Source organism: Neofelis nebulosa, chromosome 8, assembly GCF_028018385.1.
Source record: "Neofelis nebulosa isolate mNeoNeb1 chromosome 8, mNeoNeb1.pri, whole genome shotgun sequence".
In the NCBI taxonomy this organism is placed as follows: domain Eukaryota; kingdom Metazoa; phylum Chordata; class Mammalia; order Carnivora; family Felidae; genus Neofelis; species Neofelis nebulosa.
In genome coordinates, this window is record NC_080789.1 from 24,845,854 (window position 1) to 24,864,155 (window position 18,302).

The window sequence follows — 18,302 nt, forward strand, 5'->3', positions numbered from 1 at the left end:
CTATGTATGGGAAAAAGCAACTATAAATTAGTATATACCGAATGTAAATAGTATGATACCATTTTTTTAAAAAAGGTTAATTATCTAGGGGGGCCTGGGTGGGTCGGTTAAGCTTCCAACTCTTGGTTTCAGCTCGGGTCACGATCTCATGGTTTGTGAGGTCGAACCCTGCGTTGGTCTCTGCACTGACAGCATGGAGCCTGCTTGGGATTCTCTCTGCCCCTCCCCTGCTCGTGTGCATGGTCTTGCTCTCACGCTCTCTCTCTCTCTCTCAATAAATAAACATTCAAAGAAAAAAAAGTAAAAAAAGTTCTGTATCTTTAAAAAAATAATCCAGAAAATGGCTTGAGGAAACTGATTAGCAATTTGGAAGGAAAACAACTGGTACCTTCAACTATATCTAGATCTTAGAAGTCTCAGTAAGTTAGTATTTGAGAAAAAAACAGTTATGGAGAATATTATTGTAATATGGAGGACAATTTTAAATATTAAAAATATCACACTCAAAACCATAAAAAAAAAGAAAAAACTGAATTCTATTAAAATTTGTACTACAGGTCCTCTTGGTGAATTACTGTTTTACACTTAAGAGAATCTTAAACTCAATCAGTTCATGTGTTATACTTCAGGTTTTTATAGTCTGGCTACTGTAGACTGAATAATTGACTTTCTTTTCTGTTTTCCAGTTTCACTATTAAAGGATCTAAAACATGCAAATATAGTAACCTTACATGACATTGTTCACACAGATAAATCTTTGACTCTGGTATTTGAATATCTGGTAAGCATTTAACAAAAATTCAGTATTTACTTTTGCTGTAATAAAACATAGGAAATTGAGTGTTTTAACAGCTCCAGGGCATTATTGTTTAATTATCAGTATTTAATTAAATTATGTGTTGTACATTCAATATCTTTACTCAAAAAAAAAAACACTTTTAAAAATTAAATACTATTAAGTAAATCATTCATGCCTTCTGGGAAGTATGTGTCACATAGTAAAGCACTATATTTTTTTAGGATAAAGATCTAAAACAGTACATGGATGACTGTGGAAACATCATGAGTATGCACAATGTAAAGGTATGCTTTAGTGTGTCATTTTAAGTTTTGTTTAAATAGCCCTTCGATTTTCCAAACATAGAAAGTAACAGGAATATATAGAAATCATAATTTTAGAGTTTTCAAAACAAATATGTAGTGTGTGGAGACTGCTGCTTGGAATTTCTTTGGGCTGTTTTTCCCCTCCTGCATTGACTTATTCTTGATGTTCTAATGCTGTGTTTTCTACCTACAAGTAAACCAAGGGTATATTCTTAGATCCTCTGAACTTGAGACTCTTCTTTGTCAACTCCAGAGAATTGAAGACCTTCTGTGTTCCACATCCTTTTTTCCACCAAAATCTAGGAATTGCTTTTTTCAGACAATCATTCAGAGCTCTACTGTGCTAATTCCCTTTTCTGAATCATAGCAGATTTTGAAGGCTGAGTAGGAGGTGCAGAAAGTAAAGTACCCAGAGGGTGGGTGATAGAAGCTGGTTTAGGTTATTTTTATAGCACATAATTTGCCAGGGCTATGCAGCACCATTCTCTCTGACACCTCAGAATTTTTATACAACCACCAATTCCATTGCCTTATTTTAAAGACACTGTCCCAGATCAGGTATTTTTGGTGGATGGGTAGAGAGGTTGGTTAGTTGTTTTGCCAGAATATCATAATCAACCAATAAGGCTTAGTAGGCCTGTAAGTTATGAGGATATATTTTATATATATTTTTTATTTTAAATCATTTTCTATAACAAATGGACGATTACTATGGGGACAAAGCTTCATTCCACTTTATTTTTAATATTTATTTTCATAGAAATTGTCAGACTGGAAAATAGATGCTTCAAATAGAATAATAAATTATAAAATTCAGAAAACTACATAAGGAAAGGCTTTGTACTTAAGGATGCGTTTTTTTTCTTTGACTATTCTAAGCCTGTTTTTTGTTTACCATAGCATGCTTACCAAAGTATATCTTATTATTTGTAAGACTAATTTCTGTTTATTTCTTTCTGTAGCTGTTTTTGTACCAAATTCTACGTGGTTTGGCATATTGCCACAGAAGAAAGGTATTGCACCGAGACTTGAAACCACAGAACCTACTCATTAATGAAAAAGGAGAATTAAAGCTAGCAGATTTTGGTATGGAATATATGAGATATTTATAAATAGTTCTATCTAGGTGGTTAAATTTATAAGAACAACTGTTGACACTGTGTGATTGCTTTTATGTGAGTTTGGAAATTTTCTCTGTAGCCCACGGAATAAGATATTTGACAAAACTTAGGTGGGTGAGTTATGTTCACGAATGCTAAAAGGCCTGGGTTCTCAGGTGTGGACCCATCCTGAGACCCTTCCAGGGCATCTCCAAAAGTATCTGTCATCAAAATCATATTGTTACTTGCCTTTTCCACTGTGTCAGTATTTGCAGTGATAATCTAAAAGCAGTAAGGATAGAGCTGCTAATGCCTTCGTTTAAATCAAGGCAGTGGCACCTGATTGTACTTACTAGTCATTGTGTTCTTCACCAGTATGCGCTTGTAGGAGAAAAGTGTCAATTCTATATAAAAAGGTGTTTGATGAAGCAGTAAAATTTATTAACTTCATTAAATCTCCAACTTTACATGTCTTTGTAGTATTTTATGTGATGAAATGAGAAGTATACACAAAACATGTTTGTTGTATGTGGAAATACTGTATCTCAAGGAATAGTGCTTGTGTGGCTATTTGAATGCAAACTGAACTAACCCTTTTTTTCAAGGAACACCATTTTTACTTGGGAAAAATGACTGACAAAGTATGGGCGCTCAGACTTATATATTTGGCAGGTGTTTTCTTTGAAATGAAGTGAGCCTATCGTATTTCTTGCCAATGGGAAGGTTTGAGTTTTAAAGCAAAAATTAGATGTTGGAAATTTGGACCTGCCACATTGAGCTTGATATTTTTCTGATACTTAAAGTCTTTATTGCTGATGAGATCAGTGGTGACATTAAGAAATATTTTTTGATATGCTAAAGAAATATGTAAATATTTGGAATATCTGTATAACTTAGGGAATCAATATATTCCAGATGACTAGTACTTACACGATATTATAGAATCATGCCTGGGTAAAAAGATCCACTTATAGTGGAAGACAGACCAATGAATTTTAATGTAACAAGAGTATGAGAAGTTTACTAATATGATTTCAGTTACCATCTAATCTTTAAGAAACTAAATCTGATTCAGTATCGAAGAATATGCAGTTTTCAGAAAGGCTATTTAAATGTTCTTCCTCTTTTCAACTTCATTTCTGTGTGAGATCTGGTTGTCTTCATATAGTTCAAACAAAGCAACATATCACAACAGATTGAATATAAAAGCAGATGTGAGCATCTAAGAGTCTTCTTTTAAAATAGACTACAGGGGCTCGTGGGTGGCTCAGTTGGTTGAACATCCAACTTCGGCTCAGGTCATGATCTCACAGCTCATGGGTTCAAGGCCAGCCAGCGTCAGGTTCTGTGCTGACAGCTCAGAGCCTGGAGCCTGCTTTAGATTCTGTGTCTCCCTCTGTCTCTGCCCCTTCCCTACTCTCATTCTGTCTCAAAAATAAACATTTAAAAAGTTTAAAATAGACTACAAAAATATAAAACAAGGCCATTTGTACTAATTTTTATTTTCCTGTAGAAAAAGATCTTTTTCATAAAAATTCATGTTTAATATCTAATGAATGGTGTTTTTAAATGAATACGTTTTAAATTTTCTCAGTTTTTCTAACATGGCAAATACCAATAAATATAATCTATATAAAGAAAAGCTCTTTGGGTCTTCAATAATTTTGAATTATAATAAAAAGAGTCCTGAGAATAAAGAGTTTAAATGCCGCTTCTGAAAAAGGGTTCTTTAATATGCCTGTCACCATGACTTTGTACTTATTTATATGCTTATTAACTAATTAATTATTGCTTAAATAATAGCTGTTTATCACTCTCTGTTTAGCTAATCAGTTTTAATGAAATTACATACGCTTTATGCTTCTAGGAAGTAAACTTTGTTATATTAGAGAAACTTTGTATAGTAGCTTTCTTTTTTTGATTTTTGATTTTTTTTTTTTAATATTCTACATTTTGAGAGTTTCAGTACTCTAATAGAATTTGGTTTTAAAAATCCAGTGCAAGGGCGCAGGGGTGGCTCAGTTAGGCATCTGACTTCAGCTCAGGTCATGATCTCACAGTTTGTGAGTTTGAGCCCCACGTGAGGCTCTGTGATGACAGCTCAGAGCCTGGAGTCTGCTTCAGATTCCTTGTCCCTCTCTCTCTGCCCCTCCCCTGCTTGTGCTCTGTCTCTCTCTCAAAAATAAATAAACATTAAAAAAATTAAAAAAAAAAGTAATAAAAAGCCAGTGCAGTTTTCATAATTAGCATTTATCATTTTTCATAAGTGATTATAGTAGTTTTACTTTTGGAGTATTGCATTAAATTTAACAATTTTAAGTCTCTCAAGTATTGCTTTGTTAACAAAAGATTAAAAATTCACTAAGTGGTGAGTTTGTTCAGGAAATTCCTATGCTTTTACTCATTTAACACTTTGTTGTTTGTTTGAAAGTAGATTGGTATTTGTTTTTACTTCCTTAAAAAGGAAATGGGTAGGTCACATGTGTTTAAATAAGAAATTACAAATTATTCGTATATGCTCACATAGATTATATAGTCTCGGGCACAGTTTTGTTGTTGCTTTCCTTATAATTGTTATTTTCTCTCTCTTTCATTCTTTTTTTTGGCCAAAGTGCATTTACTGCTCCTTGTTCCTTAATCCCAAAATGAATAGCAGTGATAGAGAAACCCTGCTTGGCTATTATAAATGCAAAAAAAAAAAAAAAAAAAAAAATGGCAAAGGCCATCAAAAACTTACTTTTTGGGGAGAGTGCTTTAAATTTTGCTTCTAACAAAGCAGACCAAGTAAATTATATCTTTTCACAGGTCAGTAAGAAATTCTGATTATTCCATGAGGTAGTACAGTCAATTTTGTCTCTGCTTTTAGTTACTTATTTTTTGTTGGTCAAGTAGTAAATATACTTCAGGACTGCAAGTGAGGGAGGGTCATACAACTTTGAGTATTGTTTTGTTTTTGTTTTTTTAATTTATTTAATGTTTATTATTTTTGAGAGAGAGACAGAGTGTGAGTGGAGGAGGGGCAGAGAACGAAAAGGAGACACAGAATCTGAAACAGGCTCCAGGCTCTGAGCTGTCAGCACAGAGCCTGACACAGGGCTTGAACTCAGGAATGGCGACATCATGACCTGAGCCAAAGTCAGATGCTTAGCTGACTGAGCCACCCAGGCGCCCCGAGTATTTTTTTGTAAATTGTTTGTGATCTCTATGAAAATTCTATCCCTTTTCCTGTGATGGATGAAATTCAGGTGTAGAAAGTACTAATACAGACAAACATTTCATTAGTAATAGAAAATGGCTTGTATAATTATATCATATCACAGTTAACTTGGTTTGGAAGAGATGATTTCATTTCATGCCACTACTGAAATTCTAATTGTGAACCAGGAGACTATTTGAACAAGCACCCAGTTCAGAATTCTCTCAGGAGCAGGAGAGTAAGGTATTGAAGAAACTATAACTTGCAGTTGCTTTGATGCTATACATACAGGATATAGAATAAACAAACTTGTAGCCCTGTCCTTGGCCCCTAAATAACCCACTATGAATATCAGGAAGAGAAATTAGAAAGTTGCCCCCATCTTGCTAATTACAAAGTTGGTAGGAAAATTATTTGTTGAACTTACTTTACAAAGCTGGATTGGTAGAATAAGACTGGTAATTAAATAAGATAGTGTCAACATTGTTCCAATTACACCCTTTAGCTGTTGTACTAAACAAAAATAGTATGAGTGCTGCCTAATTATTAAAATTTCTACTTTTATTTGAGTGACTTTATCTAGTTTACTAAAGTGTTGAATTCCTTTTGTTTGAATTCCATTTTTCTTATTTAATGTTTTAATCGAATATATAAAGTTATACATAAATGAGTTATTTGAAATAAACTATATGTTAGAATGAGTTTATATTTCTTCAGCTATCTTTTAAAGTTGCTTCTTAAAGTTATTAGAATTTGGAGGCTTAGAGAAGTAAAAACAACTCTCATGCCAGTGGCTCAAGGGATAAAGTTGTGAACTCTTGCCTTTGTTTCTCAATAATCAGTGAATTCCACTTTAAATTGGAAAGGAATGACATTTACATTAGTTAATAATCTAATACATTAATTAATAATATCCAAAGGCAGCGTGGTCCATCTTACTTAAAACTGTCCTTATATATAACTTAAGGTACACAGCAGCAGTGTAATTTATTCCAAGAAAACGAAGGTTGGTACAGCAAATGAAAATTGGACTTGGGTTTAAAAAAGTAACAAAAGCCTAAAAGGTAAAACTGTTTTTCTCTGTGTCATTGACCTGTTTTGCATTAATTTTAAGTTCAGCTTGGAAATAATTTTGGCATCATGATTCATAGAAGAAAAGTATCTTAAGTTTAGATTAACCCATCAGATTATCAGATGCCTTCACATTCATAAAAGCAAGCATAGGCTCTGATTGTGGAATTGTTATTAATTACAAAAGGATTTGCCGACCCAAGACTATTCACACTCAAGAAAAATTCTTAAAACTGATTTTGTTAAATTTCAAGAAACTACAGAGTAGCAGCTATCTTGGACATCCTTGTGACTGGAGTCATGGTGAGGCTATGGGCTGGGGAATCTGTTACAGCAATTTCTTAATTGTTTTCTTTTCCCTGTGAAGGGCTAGCCAGAGCCAAGTCAGTTCCCACAAAGACCTACTCAAATGAAGTCGTCACACTGTGGTACCGGCCACCTGATGTGCTTCTTGGTTCCTCAGAGTACTCAACACAGATTGACATGTGGTAAATATATGCACATGTTATTGCCATTTATAATTTTGAAAGAATATAGCCATTGGTACAGGGCATACTGATAGATATCTGACTTATAAGAGGATATTATTTTAAAGAGCCACAATATAAGCAACAATTAAAGAGTTCTAACACATGAGGGGTGCCTGGGTGGCTCAGTCAGTTAAGCACCTGACTTTGATTTCGGCTCAGGTCATGATCTCATGGTTTTATCTGTCTCTCAGATAAAAAAACAACAACAAAAAACCCATCTCTGATCATTTGTTTCTCCCTATCTCTGCTACCTGCTACCTAAGACATAATAAGCATTCAATCACTATTAGCTATTGTTAGTGTTATTCTTTAAGGGACATGCAGAGGAGAGTTGGACATTTTAAGGGTCATGGAGCAATGGATACAGCAAGATGGAAGTTGAGACAAATAAGATAAATGTTAACAAATCAGTTGGAGCTGAAAAAAATCTGTGCAGGAGGTTTTCCATCAGGCTAATACAAAATTCTCCAGAAAGGCAATCTTAAGGAAAAGATAATTGTGCTTCTTAATATGTAAATGGATTGATTGCTCATTTTTTTATGATATATTTTAAAGGGGTGTTGGTTGCATTTTCTTTGAAATGGCTTCTGGAAGACCTCTATTTCCAGGATCAACTGTGGAAGATGAACTGCACTTAATTTTCCGACTGCTAGGTAATAGAAATATTTTCCCAGTAATTTGTTACCTGCAATTGACTAGCTGGATAAGACTACATATTTTAAAATGTGGTACTGAGACTAACAAATAGCTGTTACAAAAATTATAATTAGTTGGGGTGCCTGGCTGTCTCAGTGTAGGATTTGTGACCCTTGATATCCAGGTAAGGAGTTGGAGCCCCACAATGAGTGTAGAGGTTACTTAAAAGCTTAAGAAAACCACTACTGATTAAAATAAAAAAAGAATTATAATTAGCATAATTATAAAGATAGAGGCTTCTAGGTAACTTCTTTTCATTTACTGAGTTCTGCCTTTGCAATAAAAATTTTGTGGAAGAACAGAGAAAAATATTACTGAAAATTGACCTTTGGCGTATTATTAGGAAATATTTGTAGGTTAGATGTCATTTAGGTGGCATCATTTTTATGGCATCATTGCATAGTCCAAAAAAAGGTCCATATGTGTTTACTGTTTCTGTCATTTTGCTTTCAGATGAAATAGTCAAATCATCTACTAAATATACAGTGTTCTTTAAGACACTTTCTCATTTGTCCTTATTTATATATATTTGCATATATATACATTTTTATATATTTATAAATACTGTTTTTTTTTAAATTCAGGAACACCATCTCAGGAAACTTGGCCGGGTGTTTCTTCAAATGATGAGTTCAAGAACTACAACTTTCCAAAATACAAACCACAGCCTCTCATTAACCATGCACCCAGGTATTTTTTCTTTTTCTTTTCTCTTTTGTTTTTAGTGTTTATTTGAGAGAGGGAGAGAGAGAGAGAGAGAGAGAGAGACGGACCGGGCGTTGAGTAGGGGAGGGGCAGAGAGAGAGAGGGAGACACAGAATCCAGACCGACTGAGCCACCTAGGCGCTCCTCTTTTTCTTTATGTTAAAGGGTGGAAAACCCACATGATTCTTTCCATTCTCTTGAAGCATTAGCCACAGATGGGTTTAGGAAAAAATACATATAATACATACAGTTCTTAAATATTTTAGAATCTAATTTAATTGAATTTCTTCCTCCCTTGTGTCAGATTAATTTTATAATTCAGAGATCAAGATATGTAAATCACAGAATTGAGCTATAAATAAAATGAATATTAAAGCAACTGTATTAGAATTCTAGAGTGTATGTAGGTTATTTCATTTCTCAGAAAGAAGACATTGGTTAATGTCTTTTTCAATACCATGAAGACCATGATGAAACTTCTGTTTTGCTTTGTATGGGATTATTCTATATTTACTTACAAAAACCTAAGGAAGTGTTATAAGTAAAATCTTGACTCGGACACAAGATGACCTGTCAGTATTTGGCCAATGTTAATGACCTAATTTGTATTTGAGGAATGTAAACTCTTTCTGACCCCTCATATCCTAAATGTTGGCCATTTCATTAAAATTTCTTCTCAGATCTATCCCCAGATCCATTTAAAACCCCCATTAAAATGTCAGTCAGAAATTTTTATTTATGGAATTATTAAATTTTCAGTATGTAGCAGAGAATAACCCCTTTGACTATATTTTTTCATCTTTCCTTAGAAAAATCAAAGAGTACACCCAGGTACCAAATAAGGTCAATGTCTATTTTAATCAAAGCCATTCTCATTGCTGACAGTATAACATACTTGCTCTAATTCCATTTGTTCTCAAGCTAGAGAGAGTAGAAAAACAAATTCAGATACCAAAAATATTTTTAAAGTACTTATGTGAATTGATGTTCTTATTGTTACTATAGCAACTAATAACATTCTAAGTAGACTTTCTTAGGAAGAATAATATGTGCGGGGCTTTTTGTGTGTGTCTCTTCCTTCTGAGTAGCATAAATCCTATTTTTGTCATTCATACGTTGCTTCTGTTGTAATGTCCAGTGCAGAAAGTTGAAGCTCTTCTTTAAAGCAGGTTCTCCATGACCTTAACCCCTAGTTTGTGCCCAAGGAGCTCTGGATATCTGTCAGAATGGCAAACTACAAAGGATTAGAAGAGTCTGGAGAATGTCTAGGCCATAGCATCCATGGAACCCACTAAGAGCACTTGGGGAAAATATATTGCCAGTGAAAGGCAATGCAGAATAGAACCTATGGTTTCTAATCAAGAGATTATCCCATTAAGATAGTCCCCAAACCCTCTACTGCTCATTATATGAATATCATCACTATAATTATCTGTCTTTATCGACGGCTTCATTGGTTTTGTAGCTCTAATTTTTTTTTTTCATTTATTGATTTAAGTTTTTATTTAAATTCCAGTAAAAATATAGGGTAATACTGGTTTCAAGCATAGAATTTAGTGATTAATCATGTACATACAACACCCAGTGCTCTCATCACAACAGGTTCCCTCCTTAATGGTCCATTCCCCAACTACCTCCCCACCAGCAACCCTCAGTTTGTTTTCTATAGTTAAGAGTCTCTTAGGGTTTGCCTCCCTTAGTTTTTTTTCTCTTCACCTATGTTCACCTGTTTTGTTTCTTAAATTCTACATGTGTAGCTCTAATTTTTAATTAAGTTTTATGATGTTATTAAGGCAGTTGAACTTTATAGGGGTGCCTGGGTGGCTTAGTTGGTTCAGCGTCCCAACTCTGGATTTCAGCTCAGGTCGCCATCTCACGATTCTTGAGTTCAAGTCCCACATTGGGCTCTACGCTGACAGAAAGGTGCCTGCTTGGGATTCTCTCTCTGTCTCTCCCTGATTCACAGGTGTTTTCTCCCTTGCACTCTGTCTCAAAAAAATAAATTGAACTTCGTAGCTTCTAGTACCTAGTTCTTAGTAGACTGTTGTGTAAAAATATGTCGAATGAGTCATCTGTGTTTATTGTGAACCACAGTGACACATTTTGGGGTCACTTGTTTCTTTTTTCACCTATATAATAAGAAAATGATGCTGTTGTAGCTTGCCTTTCGTAGAACACTATGAAAATGATACACTTTACTTAAGCTTTCCTGATAATAGAGATTACTTTGAGACAGAATAGTGCTTTTTAAAAAAAACTTTAGTAATCTGATTTGTTCTTCATTATGGAAAATTTGAATTGGAACCTAGTTTTTTATATTTTCTTCTTGAACAAGTGGCAAGATAAGTCTTAAGTGTAGCACTTTTGAGTCTTTTGAAAGCAAAAAGAGTGGTTATTGTAGAGCACTTAATGTTTGCAGATTAAAACACTTGGAAAATACTTTTATTTGAAAAGTTACTGTCAGCTAAGATAAAAGAATAAATTGCCACTTTTTTGTTGTTTTAGGTTAGACTCTGAAGGAATCGAGTTGATAACAAAATTTCTTCAGGTAAGTTACATCTTTGTAATTGTTAAGCCTCAGTTTCTGCATCTGTAGAATGGGATCAGGAATACCTCCCTTAAATATCTGTCATGACCATTAAATAAGATTACTTATGGTAGTATCTGTCATGCTTAAATCATATGCTTAGATATAATAATAATAATAATAATAATAATAATAATAAATAATGGTTTCACTTAATGTGTCTGGGTCTCTTGTGCCCTAGAATGGTCTGAGGTTGTCACCTTCTGGCATCAAAACTATGTCAAGGGCATGTTGTCTGTAATTTATGTTCTCTTTCTTTTCCTTATACTTACTGCCTTACAGGCTGCTGCACCTACAAATACCATTCATATCTTCTATTCAAAGCAGGAAGAAGAGAGAGGATAAGGGTGTCAGCCATAATAGTCCTCTTGTATCTGGAAAGCAAAGGCTTTTCCAGAAACCCCTGCAAGGCTTCTTCATAAGTCTCGTTGGCCAGAACATTAATTGTAAGAGAGGGTGGGAATTGGGGAGCAAGATTATCATAATTAGCCTAAACTTAGAATAGTCATGGTTCACGTTGATCTGTTGGACTTGGAAGCATGGACACCTTATACAAATTTAGGTTATCTCATCAAGGAACAAGGGGAAATGGGTATCCAGTAGGTAATTTAATAATATCTGTCATAAAAGTATTGGGCATATTTCCAATGATACTTTGGTGTTCATGAGGAAAAGTAACACCAAAGGTCGGGTATTTTAATTTTTTATAAAAGTGACTTTTTAAAACTTTTTATAAAACTTTTTATAAAACCTTTTATAAAAGTGAAGATTTAACTTCATCTTGGAAATTTGGAACTAAAGTCATTACTACATAATCGCAGTAGTACTCACATTAGAGTATATCTGATGTAATCCAAGTTGGTTCTTAAAAAACAGTCATTGTATTAAATCATCTTATTAGCTCTACATGCTAATCTACCTCCCCTCATGATGTTTAGAGAAAAAGTTAATGAAGCAGTTCTTCGCTTTTTCACAGTACGAATCTAAGAAAAGGGTTTCAGCAGAAGAGGCCATGAAGCATGTGTACTTTCGAAGTCTGGGACCAAGAATACATACTTTACCTGAAAGTAAGAGAAATTCTAAAGTCCCCATCTCCCATTTTCATTTGTCCAGGGTAGGAGACTGGGTGGTAAATTAGGGGTTTGGGAAGAGATTGTTGGTTTTTAAGCCTAAAATTTTAACTATTTTTGTAAGTACATCAGAATTCCTTGAAGGGAAGTGTATGTCTTCTTTGCCTATGTTTTAATTTATTTCTTTTAACACTGAGCACATTGCCACTGCTTTGTAAGAAATCAATAGTACTTAGACATGGGTTATTAATCTTACTGGACTTAAATTAGAAAATGCCATCTGATGATAGACATTGTCATTAGGCCCAATCTAGATTTCTTCGATTCAGAGTTTCTAAAAATGGATTTCAGGCAAAGAGTAATGGAGCACAACCAAAACATATGATTGTTTCCTTGTGAAAGTAGATTTCATTTTCAAGATATAAAGATGATTTTTCTTTGCTGTGGTCATTCTAACTTTACTATCCTCGTGACAGTGGTGAGCATATTGTTAGTCACTAAAAGAGCTGATTTCTCATGCCTGAGGTGACTGCTTCATCTTACTTATAAGATCCTTTTTAAAAATTACCTCAACATTTTGCTTTAAAACTGAGTAAGGTGAATGGAGAATTAGAATATTTAGGAACTGAGATTTGCTGTTTGGAATCAAGAATCCTTAAGACTTTTAACTTAGAGCTTACTGGATATTTTTTAATGAAAGACTACCTCTCTGGCAGAGATTGGAAATGAGAAAGAGATTGGAAAAAGAAAGATTGGAAATGAAAAGAGAATTACAAGTGTTTTTAAGATGATATTTACATTTCATTGTTAATATCAGGCAATTATGGTTGGCAATTTGAGGTAGGCAATTATGGTTATACAAACCTATTTCTTATTTTTCTCTGAAAATCTGAAGATAGTCTGAGGCCCTGATACCTTCATGCCATCATAAGAAGACAGATAAAGGCAGAGAGAATAAAAACCAAGTAGTGCCTTTTGATTAGGTCTCCTCAACCCCAGTAGGTCCTAGAAATACACAGTGTATATTCTCTGTATGTACATACTCGAAGAGAAACATACAGTGGAAGTGTGACTCAAAGCAGAATTGTGGGGGGAAAGTTCTGAGGGGAGATTATTTTGTTGGTTTTCTACTCAAAACATTGGGACAAAGGGGAAAAATAGTTCAGCAAGGCTGTAACCTTGTGAATGTAGCATAAATGTTTCATGTTGAATCAGTATACATTTTTAAACAATTCTGTCGATAGTTGGATTATATTTGTTTTAATAATGTCAGACCTTTACCTGATAGTTTTTGTCTGTGCATTTTAGGTGTATCAATATTCAGTTTGAAAGAGATTCAGTTGCAAAAGGACCCGGGTTTTCGAAATTCTTCTTATCCAGAGACAGGTGTGTTTGTCATAAACCATTTCACGTGTCGATCATGAAATTTTGTGTGGAACTAAGTTTTTGGTTTATAAATTGATCAGTAAAATTATTGATGTAAAAACCAATGTACAGTGCATTCCACAACTGTATGTTTAGCATTGCACGTACTCACTTTTCTGTATGATGTGGGCAGCTCAGTAATTCTTCAGAGAGAAATCTGACTCAGTCAAGTCAGGGATCCTGAAAGCTGCAGATGGCACAAAGACCTTTTACAAGTGGCCTGGCTTGATCACTGCACACGCCATTCCTGGTACCTGAGGCAGAAGACACATCTTATGCTTCCCTAGTCATCAGGTTCATCACTTCGAAGCATAGAAGCTGTAGACTGACCCCATCAACAAAAGGGTCATTTCAGACAGTGCTGATCACTCTTACGTGGAAGATTAGTTTTTGCTGGTGGGAACATTAGCTTCCTAGAGTCACCAAATACTGTATGTGGGATAAAACTGAACCTTGAACTGCCTCATAAAATGACTTTATATTTTAGGACATGGGAAGAACAGAAGACAGAGCATGCTCTTTTAAGTCTGATAACATGGTTTCAAGCCCAGCCCCCAGCCTTTCTTATCAATCAAGGACTCAGATCTGAAGGCAATTATTTCTTTTGGTGGACTTGGAATCTCCGTTTGTCTACACTGTCCTCTTCACAGTGGAGTCTTTTTATTTCAGACCTACAGATTGTTTTTATATTTGTTGTCACAGTGTGACAATTTTTTTGTACAGTTGGTTTTAAGGTCTTCTCTGCCATTAGAGCCAGTAGGTTACAGCTATTGATGTAACTGTAGCTGCAATTTTTGTGCAGGACTGAGAAACACAGTGCATTATTTATTGCGGAATCATTGCTGCTAAATAACTACTGTCTGTTTATTTAACACAACAGTTAAATGCCTGAAGAAGTTGCAGTGGCTTTATTAGATGTGAATGCATCTGTTTCTCCCCACGAATTGTTTTACTGCTGCATTTGTTGTTTGTTTTTAAAATTAAACTGCAGTGTTTCCTGGAATGTAAGTTTAGCTTTGCTTAACAGTAAAATAAGTGAGCCATCTTGAACACTCTAAGTTCATGCTGTATAATCTTTCATTGAACATCAGCAAATAGAGTAGCTAAAAAATTGATGAGTACATCATGTTTAGGAAAGCATGTGATGCAGAGGTTGATTCAAGCAAGTGAATACCTGACATGGGGATCTCACATTAGATACCAATAATTTAAAGCACCAAAATTATTTATTTTTACCTTGCCTCATTTTAGAAATATTTACTGCATATTATTGGATATGTGTATACTAATACACTTACCTATTTTACATTGTGCTTTAATTTAGTTAAAACTAAACCATACAAGTCCAGTGAAATATGTGAGGTCTTGTTTTCATTTTAAATACAGTTCTTTTATTAGAAAGGATGATAACTTTTGGGGGGAGCCATTTATTTCATTTGGGGGCTGTCTATATGCGTGTGTTTTAATAACATTCACTTGGAATCAGCTAAAAGCTGTAATATGTCTTTGAAATGAGCCATGATAAATACAAATGACAGAAAGGAGAACTGAGGATTGTTTTAAAGCATTGTAGGTATTAATGTGTTTATCAGAGATAGTAAATATTACAGTTTCAATTATGCATCTCTTTGAACATCATAAACACGCCTTGGTGTTGGTAAGTGTTTTAAGCATTTGTGTTAACTTTTAAGGACTATTTGTTTAGTGCATCTTACAAACTACAAATCTTAATTGGTATATTTTGAAATGGTCATGTAAATTTTTGGCTTCTATATCATGAAAATAATCATAACCTAATTTTTTTCCTGATATTCACTGTAAAACATTCAGGGGTCCTACCATTTCTGTTCAGGAAATCTTGTAGTTTATTGTTATTTAACAGTATTAAGTGAATTTTTGTATATTTCATTTTAACTTTATTTGTGAATAGTGATTGTGGCATGTTTGGGTGTTATTTTAATATTTCATGAGACAGAAATTTTAATTTTTAAAAAAAATTTTCTGGAAGAAACAGATTCATGTGTAATGGTGAATATTGGACCACTACTGCTTTTCACATTTGTAAATTGGTTTTATGTTAAACCCTGTAGCCTAACAAACTGCTGTTATTTCTAACTGACAGACATGTATTAATATTGTACTTTGAAGGTTATAAATATTATGTGGAAATTCCTCCATTTTGTTTTGAAATTTATAATAACAAGATCTTCATGTTGTTAAAATGTGGTTTTGTTGAGTCACCGTTCTTTCTGGGGGAAGAAGGCTGTGCAGAACGGGATCATTTTCCTTTATGGGTTTCATTTTTAAGAGAATGAAGTCTCACTGCGTCAGTAATGATATTTAATTTATATATTTGTGCTGGCTGTTCATTTAGTAATCTCTACCATAATTTTATAGGATAGCACCCTTCAATTATAAAGTTGTCACATTTTTCATTTTATAGGTTACAAAAATGTTTTGCAAATTTTATATATTTATCCATAAGTTTGATATTCTTGCAGATAAAACATGAAAAAATATATCCAGTAGTTATATAAAATTCTTCTTCCTAGGAAGTCCTAGGGATGTTTCTTCATTTTATTAAGGAATTTGGTATTTTTTTTTTGATACTTGAGCACCACCATTCAGATCCTGAAAACTTTGCAGTGAAGAGAATTGAAATGTAGAGATTTTGAACCTTGAATGAACACTTATGATTCATCTTAAACTGACATGGTTTTAAAGGTAAGAGAGGATGCGTTTTTGTTTTCCTTCCAAATGATGCTATTAACACACATTGAATATGTCACTCTAGGTATGTAGAAGTCGTTCCATTCTATCTGGTGCTTTATTATATTTGAAAGACTACATATTAACATGTTATAATAATTTGTCGTTTGGGCCCAGGACAATTCATGAGGTTGAGGCTGGGTTTTTTTGCTTCTGTTTTTACTATTTTTTTTTTATCTTGCCATTTTTTTTACCCATTGTAAGTATACAATTTTGTGGCATTGATTAGAGTATTGTACAGCATTTACACTGTCTTTTTCCATAATTTTTCATCTCTCCAAATAGAAATTCTGTACCCATTAAGAACAACCACCCCATTTCCCCCTCCCCACAGCCCCCCGTAACCTTTAATGTGTAGGCGTAACTCATTTTACTGCACTGCACTTTATTGCGCTTTGCAGATACTGTGTTTTTTTTTTAATGAATTGAAGGTTTGTTGTAACCCTGCGTTGAGCAAGTCTGTGGGCGCCATTTTTCCAACTGCACTTGCTCACTCCATGTCTCTGTGCTACATTTGGTAATTCTTGTAATATTTCAAGTTTTATTATTATATTTATTATGGTGATCTGTGATTAGTGATCCTTGATATTACCATTGTAATTGTTTTGGGGTGTCACAAATCACACCCATGTAAGACAGTGAACTTAATAAATGATAAGTGTTGTGTGTTCCGACTGCTCCACCAACAGGCTGTTCCCCCATCTCTCTCCCTCTCCTCAGGCTTCCCTATTCCTTGAGACACAACAGTACAGAAATTAGGACAATTAATCACCCTACAGTGGCCTCTAAGTGTTCAAGTGAAAGAAAAGCCGCATTTCTGAGTTTAAATCAAAAGCTTTGAAATGATTTAAGCTTAATCAGGAAGGCATGTCAAAAGCCAGCATAGGCTGAAAGCTAGGCCTCTTGGTCCAGGTAGCCAAGTTGTGAATGCAAAGGAACAGCTCTTGAAGGACATTAATAGAGCTACTCCAGTGAACGCATAAATGATAAGAAAGTGAAACAGCCTTATTGCTGATGTGGAGAAAGCTTTATTGGTCTGGGTAGAAGATCAAATCAGCCACGGCATTCCCTCAAACCAAAGCTTAATCCAGAACAAAGTCCTAACTCTCTTCAGTTCTGTGAAGGCTGAAAAAGGTGAAGAAGCTGCAGAAGAACAATTTGAAGCTAAGGGAGGTTGGTTCACGAGGCTTAAGAAAAGAAGCTGTCTCCATAACGTAAAAGTGCAAGATGAAGCAGCGGGTGCCGATGTAGAAGCGGCAGCAAGTTATCCAAAAGAACTAGCAAGGTAATTAATGGGGGTGGCTGTGTTAAACAGATTTTCAATGTAGGCACAGCAGCCTTCTCTTGGAAGAAGATGCCATCTAGGACTCTCCTGGCTAAAAAGGACAAGTAGTAGCGCTTGGCTTCAAAGCTTCAAAAGATAGGCTGACTCTCTTATTAGAGACTAATGCAGCTGATGACTTTAAGTTGAAGCCGTGCTCATTGACCATACTGAAAACCATAGGGCCCTTAAGAATTAGGCTAAATCTGTTCTCCCTATGTTCTGTCAGTGGAACAACAGAGCCTGGATGACATCATATCTGTTTACAGCATGATCTGAATATTTTAAGCCTGTTTAGAAAAAAAATTTTCAAGATATTCTTGTTCATTGAAAATGCACCTGGTCACCCAAGGGCTCTGATGGAGATATACAACCAAGGTAAATCTTGTTTTCTTGCCTCTTAACATCAGTTCTGGAGCCCATGGATCAAGGAGTAATTTGGGCTTTCAGGTCTTACTCCTTAAAAATACATTTTGTAAGTCTATAGCTGCCATAGATAGTGATTCTGATGGATTTGGCCAAAATAAATGGAAAACCTTCTGGAAAAGATTCACCATTCTAGGTGTCATTAAGAACATGTGTGTGATTCATGGGAGGGGTCAAAATATCAACAGGAGTTTGGCAGAAGCTGATTCCAAAACTTCAGTGGAGGAGGCAGCTGCAAATGTGGAAATAGCAAGACAACTAGAATTAGAAATGGAGCCTGAAGATGTGACTGAATTGCTGCA

General features: G+C 34.7%; 1 protein-coding gene across 4 annotated transcripts in view; it reads left to right on the plus strand.

Annotated features, from left to right (window-relative positions):
* CDK17 (cyclin dependent kinase 17) overlaps positions 1-15,706 on the plus strand; it is a 110,545-nt gene extending 94,839 nt beyond the window's left edge. For 3 of the 4 annotated variants that reach the window (XM_058741713.1, XM_058741714.1, XM_058741715.1), the window contains 10 exons: positions 687-781; positions 1,021-1,083; positions 2,067-2,190; positions 6,839-6,959; positions 7,557-7,654; positions 8,282-8,387; positions 10,908-10,950; positions 11,966-12,056; positions 13,368-13,445; positions 13,972-15,706. In XM_058741713.1, coding sequence (XP_058597696.1) covers positions 687-781; positions 1,021-1,083; positions 2,067-2,190; positions 6,839-6,959; positions 7,557-7,654; positions 8,282-8,387; positions 10,908-10,950; positions 11,966-12,056; positions 13,368-13,445; positions 13,972-14,009 — 857 coding nt within the window. In that variant the 3' untranslated portion in view covers positions 14,010-15,706. Of the gene's footprint in view, positions 1-686; positions 782-1,020; positions 1,084-2,066; positions 2,191-6,838; positions 6,960-7,556; positions 7,655-8,281; positions 8,388-10,907; positions 10,951-11,965; positions 12,057-13,367; positions 13,446-13,617 lie in introns of all 4 variants that reach the window. The other variant, XM_058741712.1, reaches the window with a different exon arrangement.
* The last annotated feature ends 2,596 nt before the right edge of the window (positions 15,707-18,302 follow it).